This window comes from Amblyomma americanum, chromosome 11 (assembly GCF_052857255.1).
Source record: "Amblyomma americanum isolate KBUSLIRL-KWMA chromosome 11, ASM5285725v1, whole genome shotgun sequence".
Taxonomy (NCBI): Eukaryota; Metazoa; Arthropoda; class Arachnida; order Ixodida; family Ixodidae; genus Amblyomma; species Amblyomma americanum.
This window is the reverse complement of record NC_135507.1, coordinates 36,548,653-36,574,477: the sequence shown is the minus strand read 5'-3', so window position 1 is coordinate 36,574,477 and position 25,825 is coordinate 36,548,653. Positions and strand designations below refer to the sequence as shown.

Sequence of the window (25,825 nt, the reverse complement as noted above, 5' to 3'; positions counted from 1 at the left end):
CGCTCATTAAGAACAGTTAGATGATGCCACATGTTAGCACAGAACATCGTCATGTTCCACAGTACTTATAACTATCACAACATATTCGGTTTGCACGTAACTTGTCACTTATGTGAGATCGTAGTCCTAATGTACCGAAATATGCAACGCAGAAGGGTACTTGTCCTATCGAATACTTTCTGAAAGGAGTCCATTTCCATGTTTCAGCTAATGCACCTATGGGCCTAAATTTACGATTTGTATGCTCTGCAAAACCTGTCAAGGCTTATAATAAACTTAAATTCTCCGATATAGACTATGCTGAGTGTAACCAACCAAATTGTTGTTTAGCAGATGTTGAGCAGGCTCAACATACCTTGGGTTCATGTTGGTTTTCAGTTAATTCAACAACAGGTCAACAAGGCGTCAACAGAAACTGAAAAGTCATTTTTAAAGGTCTCTTCCTGCGTGCTAGTCTAGTTCGCGCTGTTTTAATAATGACAAAGGAAGTTATTTTCCAAAATCCTTTCTTTTCGTGCCTGCCGTGGCTGCCGTGTAGAATCTGGTACCGAAACTTATCAGAAGCAAAAATCATATTTACTTTAAGCCAGATAAAGTTGTTGGCCAACAATCTAAATGCTTGGTTTGTTGTAAGCCCTTATCTTACACTCCTTAACTTTCGTCCTCTACAACGATATCTGAAACAGAGAGGCTGTTTGGGTTCGTCCGTTCAGAGTTCTGGCGTGTTTGTCTCTCGTGGACTTTGCATGTTTGAACTAAAGACTGGTGACCTCACCCATCAGCAATGAACGATCTATCTCTGGTGTCATGTCAGCCATGTTAGCTCCAGCCATGTCGGCCAAGAAGGCGGAGGCTCCAATGATTTCTCCTCAGTTGTTAGGTCCTTCAGGTGGATATGGGTGCGAGCTATACCAAGGAAACCAGGTGGAGTAGCAGTATAAGCATTGCTGCAACTTTCGCGTCCCGCAACCGTGGCGTTCGCTGGAAGCGAAAAGCAAAAAAAAAACGAAAAGCATGGGACGAAAAGCTGTCCCATGTCAGCGCACGTTAATGACACCCAGGTGGTCTACATTAATTTGTCCCTCTCATTGTATGTTTCGCTTCGGTACATGAAACCCCACAATTTGCATTTATTTACTTTTTCTGAGGCCTATACAAAGAGTGCCGCCTCACAAGAGTTGACGGACAGCACTTCAAGCGCCGCAATTGCGCGATACACGAAAAAGCGCTAATGCCTGCGAGTGTGGACGGCACGTGAGATGCCTAACGACCTCTCATTCGGAGAGAACGTGCTTGCTTGTCTGCCTTCCATCTTATCATCCTCAAACAAAAACCACATAGCGACGCGCGTGCTGCTAAGAAAGGTTCTTTTTTTATTTCTAAGACACACTCGCGTGTTCCCGAGGCACTGGCCCGCTTTGTTTCGCTCGAAGAATGCCTCCATCAGCTCACTTGAGACAACATCGCAGCACCTTTCTATTCCATTGATATTCGTGAAACCTGGTAAGGGACCATAGCCGCCGAAATAGGCAAACAGGTGCGAATTCGCTTTGTTTTGTGCCGATCGCGCCGCTGGCTGTCAAGAAACTACTCCTCGCTGCCTATAGTATACTCGCGCTGCGCGTGGGCTGCAATGCCGGAGAGAACGTAGAAATTTTCTTCGCGAACAGGCACTAGCCCGGTTGTCTTCAAAATGTTTCATGACTGATTGGTTGATTAAAAATGATTGACTGCTTGACGGGCTGAGAGAAAGGTTGGTTGATATTTTGCTTGTTTAAGTGCTGACCGACTGACTGACTGACTGACTGAGTGACTGACTGACTGACTGACTGACTGACTGACTGACTGACTGACTGACTGACTGACTGACTGACTGACTGACTGACTGACTGACTGACTGACTGACTGACTGACTGACTGACTAACTGACAATCTGACAGACTATCTGACTGACCAGCCGACAAACTGAGACAGACCGACAAAGATTGATTGATCCATTCATTCATTCATTCATTCATTCATTCATTCATTCATTCAATCATTGATTGATTGATTGATTGATTGATTGATTGATTGATTGATTGATTGATTGGTCGATCGTGGCTGTGATTGCTTCATTGCCCACGGAGTTTTCTTTTAATCATAACAACTGATTAACCGATCAGAATTACATGCAACATGTGAGCCCGACTCTAGACACCTACTGACTAAGCGGCCAAGGAGGGATCACGTTTGCGGTACTGTATACTAGACGAAGAAAAGTGAAAGGTAACGTTTTAGTCGCATGAATGAAAAAGCACGCTTTCATTTTTCGGTTGTTTGTTTCAGCAGTCTTTCTCCAAACGAATAACCCATTTAATGAATTTCTAAATTTGATCTAGAAATAACGAAATATTCGTTTTTGCGATTAAACTATATATGTGTTCCCCTTTATGTTGCTCGCGTCTGTACACGCCACAGCGTAAGCACGCGAACATCACCGCGGTGCCAAGAACACTCTGGGTGCTTTACTCAAGGCTTGGCGGACACGTCACTTTGTATTGCGTAGTGTGCAATGAGCGATCTCGTGTCACAGCTGTAAGCCACATAAAAATACCGATATACTTCGGGACCATTAACGCGTCCCTATGATAGCGAGGGCAGTGTGCTCTTGCGCTTGTGTGCGTGCAATGCTGCCTGCTTCTCTGTCGTAATTCCCATTAGTCCGCCTTATTACTTCGTCATTACAAAACATCGCCCCAAAATAACGCGTAAAACAACTCATATCTTTTGACATCTCGTATATTCACCAAGCAGAATCGGCCAGACCTCAAACGAATTTTGACCCAAAGTAACTTATGTGGCTGTGTTTCTGACGCAGTTCGGGTGTCCACCCAGACGCGAGACAGCTACTGCGTCGTTTATTTTCCTCAAGAACCGGTTTTATATTTTATTTTTATTTGCAAGCACTACCCGCGTGTGTTTCTAATTCATTCAAACAATGGGCCGCGAATACCGGAATAACTCACATCGGCCTTAGATGTAAGCAGATACATAAAAATATGGGGTATTGCGTGCTTATTTTCTTTTAGAGAGATAAAAGTAAAACAATTAGCATGATAACAGGCTCTTTGAAAGCAGCGCTCTTGCATTGAGTGCGAATTTATATTAAAACGCCAAGGTAATGGCGCAATTCAACGCCTCCTATACGGCGTTTCAGATAGCTCAGGATAAAACAGCGACTCCATACGCAGACCCTATAGGCACCATCCAAAGTGTTCTTTGGAAAACAAAGAGCCATTTTAATGAAAGCTTTCGCCGCGGGGCCCTGAACGACGCCGGTGCAATTAAGCCACTATCTCCTCTCGCGTGAACGGGCCTCTTCGTCCGCGCCTGGCGTTGTTTATCTTAGGCGGTCGATTCGAAATCACCGAGTCAGAGCGCGAAACTCGAGTCGTTCGCGCGCGTAAACAGTGCGAGCGTTCGCCATAAAACCTCGTCGATACTTTCAGCGCCGCATAAATGAGTCGATTTCCAGCAGTGCCGAGACCGCGATGAGCCTCGTGCACATTAGATTTCAATTACGATCCTGCCCACACACGCATGGCATCTGGACGGGAATAAACAGGTTCCCTTTCATCTTTCACTCCTGAACAATGTCATATCTCTTTTAAGCATTATGGTACTTGTCTTTTCGGCGGGAATAACACCACGTGTCTCGTATTAAAGCGAAAATGGGCGGCAAAAAAATAGATAGCGGGAATATTTCAATAGACACGTGTTCAACAGCATTTTCTCTTTTGTTGGCTAGGCCAGCCAGGATGGACAGGAGGTTTCGTGAAAGCTTTGTCGAAGCCCGCGCGGGCGTGTTGCCGGGGTGGTGAAAAGTGTGTCGACCATTGTTGAGCCTTGTTTACGAAAAAGTTGGAGAGGGTGAGAAGGAGGGGAGGGGGGTGGCACGCTCGCGTCCGGTGGCTTCCCGTTTTGCTCGTACATACAGAGCTCGTGCGTCCGAGTATTCGATTTGTCTTTTTTTGTGCTCGATTTTTACTTTATAATTCTTTTTGTCAGCTTAGTGGTGACCGTGAGCACGCTTCCGTGCCCAGCATTACTCAGTCGAGCTCGGCGTTCACCGAATGGACTCCGAGACCTTCGGTTCGCGGACACACGTCTACGAGACAAATGAGCCATCTTTTGTTGTTGGTGGCGCTGCTGTGGCTTCCGTTTTCTTATTGATGGTTTTCTTGTTGTCGACCGTGACCAGAATAACGGCGCAGTCACAGAGGGCATTGAAAGCCGTTTCGTATATCTCTATCGGACGTATTTCTCTACAGTTCAAAGCAGGAAACAGTGAAGCGCGTGTACCGATGTGTAGCGTGTGCACAGGCTTTTGGCAGCGATGCGAGCGACAGCGTTATTTCGTCCACGTGTGCTAGCCGATGACATGGCAGAAAGGTCGCACACTTGCTGGACGGCAGCTACAAAAACAGTAATACAAGGACAGTGACCACAGTACGCGAGCAATAACAACTGTATTGTTCGTCTTCAAAAGGAAGTCTATGAATACACTAGCTCGACCATTTCATAGGGAGTAAGGTCCTCAAAGCGATTCATTTGAAATTTTAAAAAATGAGCTTGAAGTGGAACTAAAATTAATTGCTTAAGAAAAATGCAAATAAAATTTAGAACAAAAACTTAATAAATCAAGAAGATTTAAATCCATATTAAAATGGTGAAATGCGCGTCGTTGTAATTTCACGCGTTTTATCGCTCCGTCTCGCTCTGTGATCAGTCAGAGCGCTCATGCGTCTATGCATAGCCGAAGTGCATCTTCACTTGATTAATGTGACGGCCGTTGCGGAGCCCATTGTAGTCAATTTTATTCTGTGACGGCTTTTCAGCACAGAACTTTTCATCTGGCATTTGAATGGCTCTGTCGTAGAGGGCTTTCAATGCGCCTGCAATCTTCCGCACGGTATTACGGATATTTTGCCTCCGTCTTTTTTGATTATGCTTGCTCCACTACTACCAGAGCCCATTTTGCTACTTTCTGGGCTTTAGATCTAACTTTATTATCCATCAGTGTTACTCGCGAAGCCCACAGGAACAACGGTGTTTTTTTTTTCCGCAAAACTTCAATTTCTGAGGAAACGTTCGACCTGCGCAAGCTATATTTAACATGGCTGGTTTATATTACACCACGTGTGACAATTTTATGTCTTCCAGCTTTTTTCCGTTCTCCTCCATGACCGCTGAGAAAAGGACTTCTCTAGTTCACCTGTTTGTTTGCTTACAAGAAATGGCCTACGAACATATATATTTATTCGACAGTGTTAAGGTTCTTGTTCACTGGAGAAGCAACTGTTGCCGGAGTTGGTTTGTCGAAAGAATCGGGATTGGTCGAGGCGGTTGTGATTACCCCGCGCGTGTAATTCCAACGCTCCTTAAAGATCACACAATACGTCAGTGATGACATCACTACACAATTCCTCATTGGTCTTCGGGGTCGTGACGTCATTCCACCGCCTACACGTAGTGCCTTTGAAGAAAAGCAACTGCGCTGAAAAGAAAATTGGTCGAGCTGGTACTCGAACCGCTGCCCCTTGGGTCGTGAGCCGCCTTTGCAGAAATGGTCTATAGACAGTCTATAGACTTCTTATAGAATCTATTGCCTTCCTATGAATATTGCTCTTCATCTATTCACAGTCTATAGACTGTCTGTAGAAAAAGTCTAATAAGAGTGTATGACCATAAATTTATAGAGCGTCTGTAGACATTCTACAGCATTTGTATCGCCTATAAACTGCTCTCTAGAGTTTGTCTTTAGAGAGTCTATAGACTTTGTAGACAGAAGTCTATGGACTGTCTATAGACTGTGTAAAGAAATTTTTGTAAGTGCAGGCGCACTACCCCTCGACCACTGCGAAACTCTCGTTCGATTGGTTAATGGGAGGCTTTAATTCGCTTGTGGAAAACAGGAAAAACGTTAATAAAACCTTTAAAATAAATAAAGAGTAGATTACTGTCGCTGCCTTTGAAGTTATACGCAAAAAGGAGCTCTGGCCGCTAAAGGGACCCATTAAAACTCACAAGGATAGAAGTTTGGGCAAGTTGATTGTTCGTGATAAAAGTTGTCACAGCGCGAATAGAACGGGCGATCACGAGAACGGGACCCACACAGCGCTTGGGCGCCCAGGTCTCGCCTGCGCCGTGACAGCCCTGATCACTAAAGCTATTGCGTCATACTGTTACGGCGGAGCATAAGTGTTTCCCGAATTTTTTTTTTTTTCAGTAGTCAAATGAAGCACAGGGCTCAGCTCTTTTACCGGCGAGCACATTTTTTCACTATGGTTGGTTGAGCTCAGCAATAAGGTGCCGCTTAAACGTTAAAAAATGGTAGTCTATAGACTTCTTATAAACTCTATTGGCTTCCTAAAGATTTCTTGTTTCTATTCATTGTGTTTAGATTGTCTAAAGACAAAAGTCAACTAAAAGTGTATGGCCATAAATCTATAGATTGTCTCTAGACTGTCTCTATATTGTCTATAGGATATGCATTGCCTACACACTTCTGTATGGTTTCCTATGGGAGACTTTAGATATTGTAGACAGAAGTCTATGCACAGTCTATAGACTGTGTAAAGAAGGTTTGTAAGGAAATACGAGAAAACTACATGATAGACTATTATTTAGGGGACTTTAGAACAGTATTTTTTACTAGCACAAGCGTCAATCGCCTCTAGCGCTCCATATTTGCAGTACTTCATTTTCAGGTTGCGGATAACCTGCATAAGCATCCCTTCGTAAGCAAATGAACCTGTTTCAAAGACTGGCCTTCACTTGCTACATTAGGGTTCTTAACCTAAAAAAACTATATTGGAATGTTAACAATTTTTTCCGCTCTTGGACGCTCGCATTTGTCGTGCATGGTATATCAGGGTCCATGGCTTTCAGCATTTGGTCAAGAGTTCGCGGCTTCATCCCGTTACAAAAATGGTCTATAGACAGTCTATAGATATCTTATAGACTCTATTGCCTTCCTATATATATTTCTATTCATACTCTATAGACTTGTCTCTAGACAAAAGTCTACTAAAAGTGTATGGCCATAAATCGATAGATTGTCTGTTGCCTGTATATAGGATTTGTATTGCCTTTAGACTGTTATCTAGGGTTTGCCTATATAGAGTCTATAGGCTTTAAAGAGGGAAGTCTACGGACAATCTGTAGACTGTCAAAAAAGTTTCTAAGGGTCCCGCCCTTCGTGGCAACATCTTCATGGAGTGGACATACAGAAAAGCCCGTCAACCGAAAATAAGTGCATGTTAGGGAGCTTCAGGTAACCAAAATTAATTCTGAGCCCTCTAATACCGAATGCCTTAAAACCCTTGGTGTTACTTTGGTACGAAAACAAAAACCGACGGTCTTTTATGTTTAAGCATTGTCTTGTGCGCGTACTTCTCACAAGTAAGCACGTCACTGGAAAAGAAAGCAAAAAGAAGTAAAAAAAAGAATTTCATGCACCACTTTAGCTTAACAAAAGTACACGTGAAAACATGGTTTCCACTGCTGGGCACTTTTATTTTCCTTTGGTTTCTTTCCCATATGTAAGATACGTAACATAGTGCTGTTATTACGCTCTCAATAGCATTTTTCGATGATCAGCGATAGCACGAATTGAATGTATATTGCATAAAAATACTTTTGGTCTTCTTTTTACAAGAAGGATACAAGAAAGTACCTTTGATCCCTTCTTCGTTTTTCCGTGCAGCCTTCTACTCAACATATAGTACTTCGAGTATTTTCAGTGGTGCATAAACCTAGAGCCATGAACTTAATTTACTTCCTGCTTCCACCTTATAGTCGACTACTTAACAATTTGATGTCGACCTCTCCTTTTCCAAATATATATATTAAGTTGGGGAATGAAAAAGTATGAAAAAGGAAGCTAACAGTCACCGAAGCCAAGGTGCATAAGAGAATGTTTACCTTTCTATTTTTTATTTTTATTTGTTTTTTAAAAACAACAATATAAACATTCCCTTATGCACCTTGGTTTCGGTGACTGTTAGTTTCTCGCGTTCGTCAACAATCGGAATCAACAATCTTTGCAACCTGTCCATTGCACTCGCAAGCGCCACCTCTCCTTCATGTAAAGAGGCCTTAGGAGAGATGTTTTTTGTCTTTTCGTTCATCACCATTTTAAATAAGCACCGAGCAACCTACATCAAGTTCCAAAACGAACTCACCAACAAGGCGGGTTTAACAATCTTCCGCCGTCGTAGCACTGAACTCAACACAGGCACAACACAGTTCACGTGTCAAGACCGCTGCGCACCACTAGATAGATAGATGAAGAGGAGGAGGGAAAGGCAGGGATGTTAACCAGAAAGGGGTTCCGGTTGGCTACCCTGCACTGGGGAAGAGGGATTAACTAACTCACTACGTCTCTCTACGATGCAATCGTGCTGTCTTTCGCCGCACTCAGGTACTCATGTGCACTGTAATTAAACATCGCAAAGTCCATAGCGTAGATACTATAAAGCATCTCCACTTTCGACTTGGGCAAGCTCGTGAAGTAAGCCAGCGTCATGTCCTTGGTGTCACTAGGTCCCTTGTTGGCCCACAGCTGAGATCCATCGGGCAACCCCAACGCCCGGTACATCACGGGCACGTCCTCCAGAGTCCCCACGAAGTCATAAGGCACAAGACACGGCTCACAACGGTGGGCGTACAACTGCCAGTGCAAGTCGTAGTGTTTCGGTTCTGTACTTAACAGGAGGTCCACGAACTCCTCGAAAGTTATGAGGTCTTTCGTCGTGTCCACGTTCCCGACGCCCCTGTACTTAATCATGACGTTGTTCCAGTACTTGTGGTAGAAGTACCTCCCGGTCGACACGCTCCTTCGAGTCTTGTCCTCGAAGAAGGACACAAGTCGCTCGAATGGGTGACGCACGAACATGATCTTGAACGCGTTCGCCAGTGTGCTCATGTTCACCTCCTTCCTGTGCAACGCGTACGGAAGGCCCATCTTCATGTACACGTAGTAGTGCATGCTGGAGGCACTGTACATTCCTCGGTGGCTCTCGTTTAGGCTTAGCAGGAGTGTCTTGAGGCTCGTGTTGGCGACCTTGGGAATGGAGCAGTAAAGGACGCTGCGGTTGTTTCTGGGATTGACCGCGTATAGGAGGTGTTTGTAGTTCCAGTAAATGTCAAGCATCGCGGAAGCTTCGGTTTGGTTTCTGTCAGCTAATCTCTGTCTTTGGAGCTCGGCGTGACCTTGACAGAAACGCCGCACGTGTTCAGTGAGACTTCGCACGACCACAGTCGCTCCTGTCGTACTTGCTGGTGTCGATTTTGTGCTTACGCGTTGCGATGCCCTGCTTTGTTGCTGAAGAAGTTGCTTCGTATGTGAAGAGGGCTGCAACCGGGGAAGCTGCCAAAGAAACGCAGATCTACAGTAAGAACAACGGGCGCTGCATAAATGTAGTTGAACGTACTTTTAAGGCGAAAGCCTTTAATGGTTCATGCTCGCGACCATGTCCATCCATGCGTCCTTCCGTTGCGCTCTTCAGCAACTCGATATTAAAAAAACGCTTGTGCACGATGGAATTCAGACCAGCATCCTTCCGATCCGCCACCGAGTGTGTTAACGACTACACTACTTCCTGCCAGCTCATCTGTAGTTCTCCTTGTCTAGGACGCTGGAGAGAGAGTGCGGAAGGGCGTCGAATCAGACGGATGCCTCCCAAACGCCTTCCAGTGTCTCCAGCATTTAAGATTCAAAAACAATTGCGTACCTAATCAACATCTTAACCACGCATCAGTGACACAAGCAGCAATACCAAGCTAAAAGCTTTCGCCTCACAGCACTTTAGGTCAACTAAGTGTCCCCCTGAATTCTTACTGACATCTAAATTTCGTTCCCAGTGCAGGGTAGCCAACCGGAACCCCTTTCTGGTTAACATCCCTGCCTTTCCCTCCTCCTCTTTATCTATCTATCTATCTATCGAGCATCAGTTTGCGTACGTATTCTATACTCTGAAAGTTTGGACTGAAGTTTCGAGATGGTCTCTTAGTGACACCGGTTGCAGGACCGAGCTTTTCCTGTCAGATCATTTCCATGTTATTTCTTTCGCCTTTCATGACCTACTTTGCGCCAAGCAGCTGATCGAATAAAAGCTTTTTGCTCTCAGCTCTTTTCCTAAGCGCACATGCCTTCAGAGCATCTCCTGCATGATTATTCACAGGCCTTGTTCGGGTCCGACAGTCCCTTAGTGACACCGGTTGCAGGACCGAGCTTTACCTGTCAGATCATCTCCTTGTCATTTCTTTCGCCTTTCGTGACCTACCCTGCGCCAAGCAGCTGATCGAAGAAAAGCTTCTCGCTCTCAGCTCTTTTCCCAAATGCACATGCCTTCAGAGCATCTCCTGCATGATTATTCAAAGGCCTTGTTAGGGTCCGACCCTCTTCAGGCTCCACGCCAGACCTACACTTTATCTTGGCAACTGCCAATACTACACGTCAAACTTTTATAGGTGTATTCACCACCAACACCAGCACCAGCAGCCTAGATAGGTCCACTCCAGGATAAAGGCCTTTCCCACTTACCTCCAGCTAACACTGTTCCAAGCCAGCTGTGGCCTTATAAGCCTCGTAAACTGCGTAGTGTGTGTGTTGCCAACCTGACTCTGAGCCTTCCTGTTCTAATCTAAGAAACCATCGGTTATATTCCCTTCATATCATATGTCTTGTCCGTGCCCTTTCTTTGGGTTTGAAATCAGCTAGGATATTATCAACTCGCCTTTGTAGCCTGACGCACTCGCGTCTGTCCTTTTAATGCAACAATTGCCACTTTCTTTTCCATAGCTCGCTGCATTTTCCTTAATTTACGCTCAGCTCTCTTCATCAGCCTCACAACTAATTACCGGAAAGGCACAGAAGTTACGTACTTTTTCCTTGACGGATACTCTAAGCTGCTGTATATGATCTGAGAGTACCTCTCAAATTCAGTCTGCCCGATTATTATTATCATCCTAGCTATTCCGAACTCGTGGTCCAGATCTGCGCTCATTTCCTGCCTAAGTAAATGTGTTCCCTTACCAACTCTAATGCGTCGCGCCTATCGTACACTGTCGCCTTGCCAGTCTGTTGAGCATTACTTTAGGCTCACCGTAATGCATTGCCTTCTGAGGCCTTCAGTCCTTCTTTGCAGTTCGTTACTTAGTTACTTACCCTGACATAGTTATCCTTAGTTATTGAGCACTGCAATGTTATAAGAAAATCGGTGATTTGCACATTGAACTCATTCCTCGTAAGCCTAAAGAAAGCTCGCTGCGAGTGACCGTTATCGTAAACAAAAAGGGGGGGGGGGGGGGGGGGGGCTTCTTGTATGAGGATGTTTGCTTGTGGAAGCACGTGAGCTTGCACTTAGAGATTTAAATTTGTGCCGCCCAAGTACCACCTTTTTCTCCCACAAAACCAACCACGACCAAACTCGGGCTTCTTCAGATTTGCAATACATTTTGTAACGTAGACGGCCCAGGTATAAGTTTTATCCAGTACTTACAGTCATTGCAGACTGCCAGCTGCAGGATATGTGCTGGTTGACTTTATCTGAGCTTTGTTTTTAGTGCAAAGAGGGCAAAGGTAAAGCTAATTGTGCAAAAATAAAGAAAAGCTTAGCGCTTTTTTATTTCTTTTTGTTGCGTCTTTTTTTTCTTCAGTGCCTACAAATAGAAGCCTTACCTGCTTTCTCTGTTCTGTGTGACTGAGCCAAGTGCCACGGTATGATTCAGTCTTGTACTTGGCTTGCGAGCTTAACGCTACCCTTTATCGCATTTTCCATTCGAAGAAAGACGGTTTTTACTGCTGCTAAAGCATACTGGCGTGGTTTCCGAAGCAGTGGCGATGTAGAATCATGTGCTGGTCATTCTGCGTCACTGCGTCATCATACCGATCATGGCAACGTTCGATCCCCAAACACTACGCCGTTCACTGTTTCCGCATCGGCAGCCAATAAAAAAAACAAATAAAAAGCTTGTTAATTCTTACCTTCATGAATGCCGACATCAGGAGCAAGGACAACCCACAAAGGCCGAGGCAAGTAAATGTCAGTCGTCGACACCTGGATGGCCTCCTGTTCATCTTTCAGCAACGCCTTGAATTCGAAAAATTGCTCGGAGAACAACACCTGGTCAGGCATCTGACTTGCATCTCTTCACGCCATATTTCTGTTAAGGCTTCCGTCAATTGCCCTTTGTTGCTGGGAAGGACACACGAGGTCACTCGGACATCGACACATTGTTAACTGCGTCGTCGCATAGAAGGGTCTCGTCGCAGTTCTTAATTACCGAAGGTATCTTTCCTGCCTGGCTCGACCAAAGCACAGATTGCCTGGAGGTAGTGTAGTCCACATCTTGCTTGGCAGGCGATTAGCTCCGATGCGACTTCAGAAGTGGCTGAGGCTCTTCGATCTTCTTACGCCAGATGTCTCTTCTCCAGGCCGCGGTGACCGAAAAGGGCTAACGCCGTTCAACCAAGGTCCTCCAGCGTGACATGTCGCGCTGTCAGCTAGTTCGTCAAAGCATCCCAGTATCGCGGCTAGGCACCGAATCTTCCCCGCATTCTTCCTAGCCTATCTTCACTCGTTTCCGTTATCACGCAGTCAACACTGGTCGGCCGCAGTTCGCAGACTGGCCGTCGCCTCCGATGCGATAATCTCATCCTGGAGTCTTCTTCAGCCGCCGAATATCCGTTTCGCCAAAGAGATGCGGACCTCAAAAAGCGTGCCGGCGGCAGGACTCAATTCTTCTTCCGCACCTGCGTCACGAAGCAGAGACACCTGAGGTTCTCCCGCCCCAGCCAGATCGTGTCTCCAACTGCAGCCCCTTTTTTTGTTTTTTTCGTGGACAGAGAGCGCGCAGATGACCACGCAGTAGTTCGCGCCCTGGGCCGGCGAAGGCGGCAACGGGTGTGGAAGGAAGCGAAGGCTGCAGCAGCTGTGGCAGCTTGTGCCGAGACGCACGCGAAAAAAAAATGAGAGGAAAAAGGAATGAAAATGGCGCAGAAACAGCCCTTACGTTATGTCTAACTCATAACACCGCTCACTCTCTCCCTTTCTCTCTCGTGCCCAAGGACTGAACCTTTTCTGGCTCGCCTCCCTCTCTTGCCGAGCCTTTTTTTTTTAGTTGTTTCCTCCGCAGAGCCTGCGTTAGAGCGCGCCGCAAAAGACGGAGGGCTCTTTACCCGAAAGCCGCTTTTCAATCGACGCCCAGACGTCGAGGCCCAGGACGCGGCCCTTGTATACTCGCTGCCTCGTTAGTACGGTGCAGTATACGCTGCGGGTATACTATGCCGGCTGTCAGGCAATATTGGGCTGTGTCTACAAAGCATGCAGAAAAAAAGTGCTGTCTCGTGGGGCTTCTGCGCCGTCTTTACTTGCTGTTTACCCAATATGAATGGATGCCACCGTAACGACGACAACTTCCTTCATCATTGGCCAAACAAAGGGATGTATTACTTGCCGTTCATCGCCGCCGGCCAGTGGCTAACCGGCTTCTTTGTAGAACAGTCCACTGAGGCTAAGAGCCACGTCTGGCTTTTGCAAAAATGCACAGTACTAGCCGAATGCCGTATGCATTCTTTCTATCCTTCATAGGCACGAAAAAAAAAACATGCAGCTTTGGAAAAGCTGGGGCTGATTCCTGCCAATAATTGTCTTGGTTTGGGTAGGAAAGCCTTCTAAGTGAATGCCTTTTTACGGCAATTTGCTTCGCGTCAAATGTGAATGGACAAAGCATTCGTGCCACGGCCTTTAGTAGCAATAAATCTGCGTTTTTTTAATATATTTCGGGACTTATACTATAAAGTACAAGTTGCAGATACTTAACTGCACGGTAGCAAAGCAGAAATGAGTCTTGTTAGCCTCTCTACCTTTCACTGCTGTATAACCCCTCTCTCTTAATACCTTCTCTTTCCTGGCTTAGGTTCTTGCGGTTTGTTCATCCCTGTAATGTTATGTTTGTACGTTTCACGTAATACGAAGACTGTACAGATACCAGAAGTCCTCGTTTTCTGCCCCTGAAGAATATCATATTTTCACGGCAACCTCACGAGCCACATTTCCAAGCATATTTCCCGCTGTTGTCAGCAGCTGGGGGTACAGAGGTAATGTTGCGAGTTAAGTCTTTATAACAATCAACTTTTTCTGCAAAAGAACCTGAAAGCTGGAAGGCCTTTCCGCATCATCATCAAGTGACAGAATGGTTTGTGAATTTCGCTCTTTATTAATTACACGTGTGTAGGTGCGTGTGCAGAGTTTACTTTTGGCGAAAGCCTTTATAGGCTCATGACTCGCCAGCGGTGATGTTCCCAGGAAAATGTCACACTATAGCCGTCAATCAAACTGATGACGTAATCAAAATAAAACAATGAAAAGCAAACACATTAGAAATTAATGGAAACAAAAATAAACAATATATAATAAAATATAAAAATTAGAAAATTAAAAATTATTAAGTGGAAAAAATACAACGCGTACTGCCGTCATGGAAATACCCGCGTTCTAGAAAATTCCATGCTTTCGCATTCCTGCAAGTAAGCAGGCTTAAGTGCCCTCGGAACTTTTGCCCTTAAAAGTTCATAAAGTATTCTGATTTGTTAGTTAATTTCGATCATACAGTAATAATATCTTTAAAATATATCTGCCAGATTCTTTTCTTTTTTGCACACTGCGGAAACGCAGAAGCCAGCAACGAAGGAGAAGCTGGGCGTTCAAAAATTTCATTAAACTTTCTCGCTTGATGGACCTTAGAACGTTGCTGCACGCATCTAATCGTGCACCATCTAATCCACCTCTGTCGTCCTGTTGTCATTCCTTCGTCGCCTTAAATGACAGCCTTCACCGTCCCGCGTCACCTGGATAGCTTCGGCAAATACTGCACGCTATTCGCGATACACGCTGTATGCATTCCGGCCGGATGCCTCTGCCCGAGCTGCGTTTGCACGCTGAATGCTTCCGCGCAGCGCTTCTTCAGAAATCACGATTCCGCACCGTTTCGTTTCCACTCTTATTCCCGGTATTTGCGCGCACACACCGCCACCCAATGCGAAGGGAAAAGGGGGGAGAGGTATTTTCTCTTGTGGAACGGAAAGAACCGGGAAGCCTTCCGAAGGAAAGTGGCCTACGCATCCGCCGAGAGATAGTAGATGTTCGTGTGCGGCGCAGGACGTAAGGCTCGCGAAGGGTTTTGATTTATATCACCGTCCCCTCTGTTTAGGAGAGCACGGTGCTGCGGCTAAGTGCTCTTGCACCTATCACGTACGCCGCCCGCGCTTCCATCGGTTGGATGCGTCTATCTCGGGATAGTAAATATGTTGCTTCGCAGGTGTGCACGAACGGGCAAGAGATTCGCTCGCCTGTGAGGTGATAACTCGAATTCGTCGATGAAAAAAGGTTTTGAACTAGACGAAGCTGGAAAACCTTAGATGTGTACGAAGCTTCATTATAAGAGTACCATATGCTTGTGAGCTCTCTAAAGTAAAAATTTTGCAGTGCCTTAGCTTGGCTAACCCTCCAATTCAGCGAAAAGCAAGCACTGTTGCTAAGCGTCTGAGGTTCGTCCATGGCAGCTCCGCTACATGCTCGCGACAGCCGTTATATATATACCCACATGACCACGTGGCTATGACGTGGTATCACATGGTCTTATGACACCACCATCGGATGCCATCACGTGGCCTCACATCACCCCATCGGATGTTCTTAACGTCAAAGGTCAGCCCGAATGTCACCCAATGTCAAAGATGAACTAAAGGTCAGGGGTCAAGGTTCTGCCACCATAACTGTACCACATATGGTCATATTTGGTTGTCCTTGGTTGAGCTGAAGGTCGTTCATAGTCGTAGTGCTCCCTACCCGAAGACTGCTTTACTCAGCGTAGTGAAGCTTTTCGCTTCAAAAATTCAAATGGACATCTAATTACATTATGTACTGGCAGTGCAGCAGCATTAGACGCTGCTGCTCTGTAGAACCAGTTCACTTAACAAAACCCCAAGTGGTCAAAATTAATCCAGAGCTCTCTATTGCCGACCGTCTTAAAGGTTATGTTTAACGTTTGATGCTTCGAACCCTGCGCACCAACACCATGACAGCAGATACGTTTCCCTTGACCCAGGTAAGATCCGTAGCGAAGCCACCATTAGGTTTCGTTGATCTCAAGATTTTACGTAAACGTAGGTCGCAAATTAAAGAAGAATGTTGTCTAGATGAGTCGGAAGGTTGATGCCTCACAACATGCCCATCTTACCAGGAGAATCAGAATTGACATTTGAGCTAGTTGGTATAGCATCATGAAAAAAAAATAGCGCGCTCAGGACAATGGACAAAGATCAAACAACACAAGCGCTTACTCGCAACTGGGCGTTTATTGGATGTTACTCGCAACAGGGCGCAACTGGGCGTTTAATCAAACTGCTAGTTGCGAGTAAGCGCTTGTGTCGTTTGTCTGCTTTGTCCGTTGTCCTGAGGGCACTATTTTTTCAACGCTGCCATCTTACAAGTAATTCGCCAACTAGCGCCATCTGTTGGCCGCCATATGCAAACTGTGAAATTCAAAGGGGATGTTGTAAATTTATAATTTTTGAGTAAACTAGAAAGTTGAACGAGGTTCTGAGCGAAAATGGTGGTGACCATTGCTGTCCCTCCCTCAACGCTGCAAAGTCTGAGCTATGAAATGAGTTCTAGGCCCACACTGTGTAGTTACGAACACCCCTGAAAATCAATGGGTAGTACCGAACACTCAAAATTCCTTCGTTGATTTCGGGTGTTAGCGCCACGAGGAGCGTGATGGCAACCGAGCAAGCAAAAATTGTTGGTCCGGATTGCTTGGTCTTAAATATGCGCAATGTTGCAGTGTGGTTCAGCTAACCATTTGAGTGGGAGAGGTAACTGCTCCGGGCAGCGATCTCAGGTTTTTTTTTTTTATTGTCCCAGTCGTCACCATTCATGCTTAATCACTGCGATCCTTTTTTTTTTTCTCTTTCCCACTTTTCTCATTCAATGCCTTTTCGTCCTTTATCGGTTCTCTCGCGAAGAACAATTTCTGAAAAAGTTCATCATTTTCCCAATTCTCCATATAATCGATTTTTTTTCACAATTATATAGTACAGACCGCTATATTCTGTTTCATACCACTTCACTTAAGTGGACATGTTATGCGTACACAGCTGACGGCGTGTAGAAATCGCGCACAAAAGAGTGCGTTTCTGCGATATCATGAAAATAATGACAGTAAGAAGAAATATGCGGCAGTTAATGTTGCGACCGGAGCTTGTACAACTGGTTCTGCTAAATGATGCAAGAAAAAAAAGAGTAAAAATAATCATGGAGGTGCGGGGTATCGATCCCCGTACCTCTCGCATGCTAAGCGAGCGCTCTACCATCTGAGCTACACCCCCGGATGTCCCGAGCGACACTGGGTAGAGCTTTTAAGCTCTTAAGTGACATTTATGTCACAGTGAAGCATAACGGTTTTCTGTGAGAGTAGGTTTCTGCTTGATCCAATCATAATTGCATGGCTAATGAATGCAATGCGCGAGGGGAGTAACCTTTATTTAAAAGTGAACCGTAAGTCCAGAGCCAGGGAGCAATGCACTTAGAAAGCGTACGAGTTTAGAAACAGGAAGCTGGCCATGCAATTAGCATGAGGTCGAGCCAATTTATTTATTTATTTATTTATTTATTTATTTATTTATTTATTTATTTATTTATTGATTGATTGATTGATTGATTGATTGATTGATTGATTGATTGATTGATTGATTGATTGATTGATTGGCTGATAACCTGATTTATCGATTCACTCACTGATTTACCAACTAACTCATTGATTTAAGATTGACTCATTAATTTACCGATTGACTCATTCGTTTACCGATTAACTGATCGATCGATCTGACTGACTCAGTGACGAACTTGTCCCGCCGGTAGTTTTTCTTTTTCTCAGTCACAGGGGAGGCAGCCAGCACTATACGCATGCACCAAAATGATGGTAAGCGCCATTAGAATGATGACAGCTGCGAAGAGGTCACAGCAGTGTTGCAGACTGTACAACAGTGCTCATAAAGGATAATAAAGCGCATCGTTAGGCACTCTCAATAATTCCTGGAAACCTGCTTCATACCATCATATTATCAAGGAAGCCTGTTTATGCAATTCAGCATCAGTACTGCGGCTGGCACAGCAGACCTGACCTTAAGACAGGTGACCCGGAGTAAGTGCACAACTACTCCTATCTCTCCCACTTTTGTTGTAGAATATGTACTGTGAAATCATTTTAGTAGAAGCATGCACCTTCGATGCAGAATAGCTTTCCTGCATTAGTCTTAGTGCTGAAAAGCGTTAGGGAGTCTTGTGTGTAAGCTCTGAAACAAAAATTAATCGATAAATTTTGTTCCTATTCTAAATGTGCTGCTTTAGGTTTAAGCTCGGTTTGACCCTGGCGTGCCATCCACTGCAGACGTGCTGAAACAGCAGGCTCGAACAAGTCTCGAGCAAAATGTCTTTCGTTTCCTTTGAGGAAGAGCACCACGCGTTAAACCCAACACGCGATACGGTCCCGTGGCGATGACGGCAGCAGCCAGGAAAACTAACAAGCACTGGGGCAGCAAAACTGTTTACTCAGTAAACATGTGGCCCCAAACCCAGGAAAGCAGACGGACAGCTGCGATAGCAACACGCGGATCTGACGCTCGTCAGGGCCACAAGATGGTCTCGGCCCAATGTCTGAGAACATTCTACACAAGCAGCGCATATTTTCGTGTACAATCCCGAGTTCAACTGGATCGCGAGCACGTGACTTCGATTTTTCGTGAATTACTTAGCCGCACTGAGCACAAACACTGGAAAGTTCCGACCAAACGCCACCCTTGATGATGTTCGTATATGGGCGTAGACTGAGCAAGGAAACATGAGTACCCTTGTGGGATTCCTTGCTGTCCGAAATGACGTAACTTCCGCTAGAGGCGTCAACAGCTTGTAATGCCACCGCATTTCCACTACATAATATAATCACATGTCTCTGTGAATTTCTAGCTCTGGCCGCCGGGGTTTGGACATTATATATCAATACAACAGGAATGTTGGATTTGCCTGACTGGGGAAAACTAGTCGATGACGAAGAGGCAGACAACGCATCGCGGGTAATATCTTTTATCATGTGGTACTGAACATGCGTTACTGTAGTAGCAGTTTCATGCGCATGCTCATGCCGCTCTGATGACCGCGCATTTCCTTGCCTTTTCCAATTTAACTCCTTCATTCCTTATGTCAAAGCCTCCTCTTCCTGCAGCAACAAAGACTCAAGACAATTACAAAATTATCTTTGCAAGTCAGCTTGGACCATACATCATCATCATCAGCTCACTTAAGTCCATTTCGATACAAAGGCCTCTAGTATTTACTCTCAGTTAATCCTATCCTGCGGCAGCTGCGACCACTTAATACCATTAAACTAGCACCTCAGTATCTGCTGCCCCCTCCTACGTTTATTTTTTCTTGAAATCCATGATTGAGAGATCACGTAAAAAATGGTGGTTAAAAAATATTCGTGAGTTGCTTTTGGTTGCTCAAGTCGAAAATCGGCTTGAGGTATTTGATAATTGTAAAAAAAAGAAGGTAAAAAATTACATGGAAGTGCGGGGTATCTCTCGCTTGCTAAGCGAGCGCTCTACCATCTGAGCTACACTCCCTGGTGTCCAATAGTGCAGTGGGCAGAGCTTTAATAGCACTGCCAGGCAACAAGGGCAGCGTGTGATGAACCACTTCAAACGCTGGTAGGAAAAGTAAGCGACAGTCGGTTATCCTCCCTTCATATTACATGCCCTGACCATGTACATTTCTTGCTCTAGACCTCAGCTAGAATATCATTAACTTGCGTTTTTTCACTGAAAACGCTCTGTCCTCTTCCTGCATCTTAACGTTATACTTAATACCTCAGACATGCTCTATCCGAAGCATTCACGTGACGTCACAGGCGCCATTTTGTGGTACAGTGTGTAGCTTTCGCAGTGCAAGCCTGAGAAGGCGGCGGCAATAAGACAAATAATAATTGGAGAGGACACTTCAACTCTGCCTTAAGGGTTTGACTCGATAGCGCAGCGCGTTAGGCTTTCAAATCTGAGCAGTTTGACACCTTTGAACGCATTTTTCATTTTTTCAATTGTTTTAATCAATTAATTGATCACTTACACACTCTAACTTTTCTTATTTAGAATAATCAAGCATTGGCTTTTCATTCTGAGCATTCTGACACTTTTGAATCTCTCTTTATTCCATATTTTTATTTTTCATTTCTTTATTAATCATAAATTACAATTATTTCATTAACTCATCATCGCCTATCACACAGCAATCAATCATCAATCACTAGAACCACAAATTTAGGGATCCGCTAGGTGGCGCCGCCCTGTTTAGCTTGCTGCCTATCGAGCTCCGCTTTCACCTGCCCCTGGCCTAATCCAGGGCTTCGCCCGCCCCTGGATTTCCTCTCCATCGTTTCCGGAAGGCTTCCGAAGCACGTGGATACCATCGGCATCACGGCCCGCTGCCGGGCTGGCCCTTCAAGCGCCTCCAAAAGTCAGAAGCGGCGCGGCGCCTCGCTAACCCTAACGCGCCGCGCCTGCACCTCTGCAATGCAGCGTCTCACGAAGCCCCTGCAGCCCAGACCCACTGATGCCGCCACCGCGGGGCCTACTCCAACCGCCCACGCCACCGCGCAAAATCCTGTCGCAACCAACACTGTGAGCGACGCTGGGAGCTCCGGATCGACGGCCGCGGCGCAGCCGGCAGCGTTCGTCGTCGCCGCAGCGTCCACTGCTCGCCAACTCCACGCTCTAAGAGACGTCAACACCTTTGGGCCCATAGACGCGTCGCAGCCGCCTGCGTTCGTCGACGCCGCCGGTGCCGCCGCGCCTACACCAGCCACATTACCCGCTGACACCAAGACCTGCAGCCCGGCACCAGCGTCGCAGATTGCGCCCCAGGCTGACGATTCGTCGGCAGACATGGACTTCATGGCGTCCCCGGTAGACGACACTTCATCCCCGGAAATCGGCTGGAGCACCATCGGTGCCAGCCGTAAGCCTGCTTCCGCCACCCGACCCCGCTCCGAGCTCATCACTGTTGGCATACAACTCCCTCCTGGTACCCTCAATCCCAAGCTGCCTCTCTACGACGTGCTCGCCGCAGTCACCTCCGCTGCACAACTTTCCTCCAAGACCAGTGCAGACATCACCCTTCAGGCCAAGCCAGCCCAAAGCCTTGTGTTTTTAAAAACTCATTCTCCTCTCACCGCCCACCTCCTACTTTCTATCACGCACCTTCACCTTCACGGTAAGCCTGTCAGCATCAAAACTTATTCCCCCCATCCTCCCATCTCATGCCTCGGCGTCATCCATAACGCCGGTGGCCACTTCACTCCTGATGAGCTCATGCATGAACTAGAATCTTTCAAAACAGATATTCTCGCTGCTCGCATGATGGGATCCACTCAATCAGTGCTCATAACGTTCGCTGGTACCGTCATCCCCCACTTTGTATATTTCAAACGCGTTGCCTTCCGGTGCCGTCCTCATAAACCTAAGCCTCCCACCTGCACCCGTTGTCTCACTCTAGGCCACCGCGCCCACCAATGCCCCCAGCACAGCGTTCCGGCAAAGTGCCGTCGCTGTGCTGCTCCTCTACCCGCTGACCCTTCCGCTCATGTGTGTGCCCAGCCCTGGTGCGTTCATTGCCAGGTGAATACCCACCCCTCCCTCGACCCCACTTGCCCCTTCCTCCTTGCTAAACAACGCGAGTGTGCTAAAGCTGCATACCTCCGACGCCTAGCTTTGCGCCGGGCCACTCAACCCACCACCCCCTCCTCCTCCTCCTCGTCCTCCTCCTCTAATCATGAATATCCATCAGCTCCGATCACGTCACCACCAGGCTCCTTCGCCGCCATAGTTAAAGGATCCTCGGTGCCAGCGTCCCTCTCTTCCACTACACCACCCTCTCCATCCTTGACTGACGCGAGCCGCTCCTTCGACCTCCGGCTAGCAATGCTCGAACGCCAGCAGCGAGAGCAGCAGCGCATTTCCCACGATCTACAACAGCAGATACATGCCTTGACTCAAACCCTCCAGACAACCACCTCCTCTCTTACCTCCCAGCTTAGCAAGCTAAATGAGCACCTTGCCACGTTCCCCACTCCCTCCTCCAGAGCCCAGGTCGCCCCTTTGGCTGACCTTGTCGAAACCACCACACAGGCACATCACACTCGCTTGGTTCAGCTGGAAACTTCGGTTCTCCAGATTCTTACCACCCTCCAAGCACAATCAAAGCAATTGGAATCTTTCACATCTATGCTCCAATCCGTCCATGAGTCACTGCCCCCGGCAAAAAAGAAGGAACGCGTACCATCGCGTTCCTCTCCACTCTCATAATGGCGTTTGGCGAGGACCTCGAAATTGTGCAGTGGAACTGCCGAAATCTTTGTCACAATAAGACCCCCCTCCACCAGTACCTACTCACCCGCCCCTCTCTGCCTCATTTTCTCCTTCTCCAGGAGACCCGGACGGCCCGCAATGTCCCAGGCTACCGCGCCTACCATGCCACTACGGCCACGCCACTTGCGTCTATTTATGTACGCAGTGACGTGCTCGTAGAGCAAATTGACATCCCCTCCACCCTCCTTAAATATTTAGTTTGTGTGGTTTATTACCACCCTTCTTCCCGCATCTCACTCGTCCTTTTGTCTTTTTACAACCCCCCTGTCACTTCCTCTTTATTCTCTGCTCTGGGCAAATTCCTTCACTCTCTTCCTTCTACCTCCCATCTCCTCTTTGGTGGTGACTTTAATGCCCCTCACACACTCTGGGGCTACCCACAAACCCTCAAACCCGGCCGCCTCCTGCACTGTCTGGCCCAGGAACGCCACCTCACCCTTCTTAATACTCCTGGCTCTCCTACTCGAGCGGGCATTGCCTCACAACGCTCCACGACACCCGACCTCACTTTCTCTCGGGGTTCACTTTCCTTTCACTGGCAGGTGACAGCCGAAACTCTTCTAAGTGACCACTTTCTCATCCATATCACCACCTCTCTTTCCCACATCCCTCGCTGTCATCCGGTTATTCACACTGACTGGCATGCTTTTCGCACAAATCTCGCCTCCGACGCCTTTCAATCCTACGACGACTGGACGTCGCGCATCTCTGCAGCGCTCACGTCCAGTAGCCGTCGCGTTCGCTCTCGTTACCCAATCCAGGACCCAGATCCACACCTTATCCGTTTATGGCGTCGCCGTAAACGTCTTCAACGCTCCTTTCGCTCCCAACCACACAATGCCCAACTTTCCTCCCGGATCACTGCTCTGCGGGCTGAGATCGTCGCCCACTGCGCCTCCCTCGAGCATTCTCGTTGGAGTGCTCTTTGTGATGGCCTTGATTCTGCATTGCACTCGCGATCCGCATGGTCTCTCTTTAAATCCCTCCTTGGCAGTAAGCCTGCCCTTGCTCCCACTCTAGCTAAAGCCCTCACTCAGGGGACTCCCTCCGAAGTTTTTGATCAACTCGCCTCTCTCTACCTCCCGCCCCCTCTGGCACCCTCCTACCCGGTGTACTCAGGTGGACCTAACCCCGATCTGGACCAATTCTTCACTCTCCGGGAGCTCGAATCTGCTCTGGCTGCTAATTCTACACGCTCGGCTCCCGGTGAGGATGCCATTACATACACCACACTTCGTAACCTTCCTGACTGCGCCAAAGAATTCCTCCTTCAAACCTACAATGAGGCCTGGGAGAGCGGCTGCTTGCCGAGCTCCTGGACATCCTCCCTTATTTCTATGATTCCAAAGCCGGGCAAACCTCCCTCTCTCTCTAACCTCCGCCCAATCTCCCTGACGTCGTGCGTTGGTAAGACCCTTGAGCGAATGGCTCTGACTCGCCTCTCTGATTTTCTTGAGGCACGGGAGTTCTTCCCCCATTCTCTCATTGGCTTCCGACGCCGCGTCTGTGCACAGGACATGTTTCTGATTCTCCAGCAAACGTTTCTGTCCCCTACACCCACTCAAATTTACGCACTTGTGACTGTCGATGTTCGCAAGGCCTTTGACGGTGTTTGCCACGATCACATCCTTTCTCAACTCGCCTCTTTGGATTGTGGCTCCCGCATGTACTCCTATATCCGCTCATTCCTCTCTAAACGTGTGGCTCGCTTTCGAGTAGATACCCACTTGTCTAACCCACACCACCTCACCCGTGGCACTCCTCAAGGTGCTGTTCTCTCTCCTACCCTTTTCAATCTCGCTATGGCCCCTCTCGCCTCCCAGCTAGCTGAAATTCCCGACCTGCATCATATATTTTACGCCGATGACATCACTCTCTGGTGTTCATCTGGCTCTCCCGGTCACGTACAGGACACCCTGCAACGTGGCCTAGATCTCATCGACTCCTTTCTCACCACCGCTGGCCTCTCTCCTGCTCCTGAGAAATCCGAGCTTCTCCTTCTCAACCATTCCTCCTACCAGCGCTCACACAACCACTTCGTCTCTCTCCACCTTTCTGGCTCTCCCATTCCTGTCGTCACACAGTGCAAAGTTCTTGGCTTCCCTTTGCATGCGGCTAAGAATGTGCAAGCCCTCCACCGCGCTGTCACCACCTGCCACTCTGTAACTCACCTCCTGCGGCGCGTGGTCACTCGACGCTCAGGTCTCCACGAGGCTCACGCGTGCCGCGTTGCCCACGTGCTGGCCCTCAACAAAGTCTTGTACTTTGCACCCTACGCTTCCTTCAATCAGACTCAACTTAACGCTCTCGAGACTGCCCTTGTGGGCCTCTACAAGGCAGCCCTCAACCTCCCTATCACTACCTCTACCACTAAGCTCTTTGCCACAGGCCTCTTCCATCCTCTTCGTTCTCTTATCAGTCTCCATCGTGACTCACAACTTGCCCGGCTTTCCCTTACCCGTCAGGGTCAGTGGTTATTGACTCAAGCGGGTATCTCGCCCATTCCAATCTCCCCGTTTACCTCTCCTATTCCCACCCCCGCTCCCAATCTTCGTATCCTTCCCCTCCCGGCCAACATGTCCCCCGTCCTGCACGCCGGACGTCGTCATGCGGCCGCACAGCACCATTCCCCTCTCTTTGATACCCAGGGTGTAGCTTACACGGATGCCTCCTTCGTGGCTCCTCGAGGTTCCTGCGGCTACGCCCTGTACCATCCACACCTCCCTTCTCCTGAAACCCACACCAGCGGGCCGTATCTACACCCTCCAGACGCATTGTCCCTCGAGGTCCTCGCCATTGCGCATGCCCTCCAGTCATTTGCCCTCCTTCCCTCTCTCCAAGAGTACACAGTCTATTCAGACTCACAAGCCGCTATACACCACATACAGAAACGCACCCTGACCCCTTCTCTCCAACAGGAGGTCGAGCGAGCGGTCTCCGCACTGCAGCCTTCCATCGTTTTCCTCCGCTGGGTCCCTGGGCATTCAGGGATTGACGGCAATGAGCTGGCCCATCAGCTCGCCCGCGACACACTTTTCCGGGCACCGTTGATCCCCTGGCCCAAGCCCTCGGAGGACGGTGGGAGGCTCACCCTTCGCCGCACCATAAAAGAGGTCTACCTTGAGCTCCGCCTCGACAAACGCCTTTACCCTCCTCCTCATCCATCACTCACGGTGCCGGAGTCTCGCCTTCTTCGGCACATTCAGATGAATGCAGTTATCACCCCGTCCCGCCTCTTCCTCTATCGCTATCGATCGGACCCTTCCTGTCCCAACTGCCCCTGCATCTATGCGGACC

General features: G+C 47.5%; 1 protein-coding gene and 1 non-coding gene across 2 annotated transcripts; both read right to left on the bottom strand.

The window, feature by feature from the left end:
* Window positions 1-7,577: 7,577 nt before the first annotated feature.
* LOC144109940 (carbohydrate sulfotransferase 11-like) lies at window positions 7,578-12,937 on the bottom strand. Its single transcript, XM_077642713.1, has 2 exons — window positions 12,035-12,937; window positions 7,578-9,415 (listed from the first exon to the last, which is right to left on the bottom strand). Exons 1-2 carry the CDS (start codon window positions 12,125-12,127, stop codon window positions 8,432-8,434), a joined length of 1,077 nt encoding a protein of 358 aa, XP_077498839.1. The 5' UTR covers window positions 12,128-12,937; the 3' UTR covers window positions 7,578-8,431.
* Window positions 12,938-17,367: 4,430 nt separating this feature from the next.
* TRNAA-AGC (transfer RNA alanine (anticodon AGC)) lies at window positions 17,368-17,440 on the bottom strand. The gene has a single exon. It is a non-coding gene; the product is annotated as a tRNA-Ala (tRNA).
* Window positions 17,441-25,825: the final 8,385 nt, after the last annotated feature.

Excerpts from the sequence above, each read along its gene's own strand:
- LOC144109940 (XM_077642713.1), bottom strand. The coding sequence starts at position 12,127 with ATGAACAGGAGGCCATCCAGGTGTCGACGACTGACATTTACTTGCCTC. Across the intron at positions 9,416-12,034 it reads TGATGTCGGCATTCATGAAG|CTTCCCCGGTTGCAGCCCTC; the intron begins GTAAGAATTAAC and ends TTTCTTTGGCAG.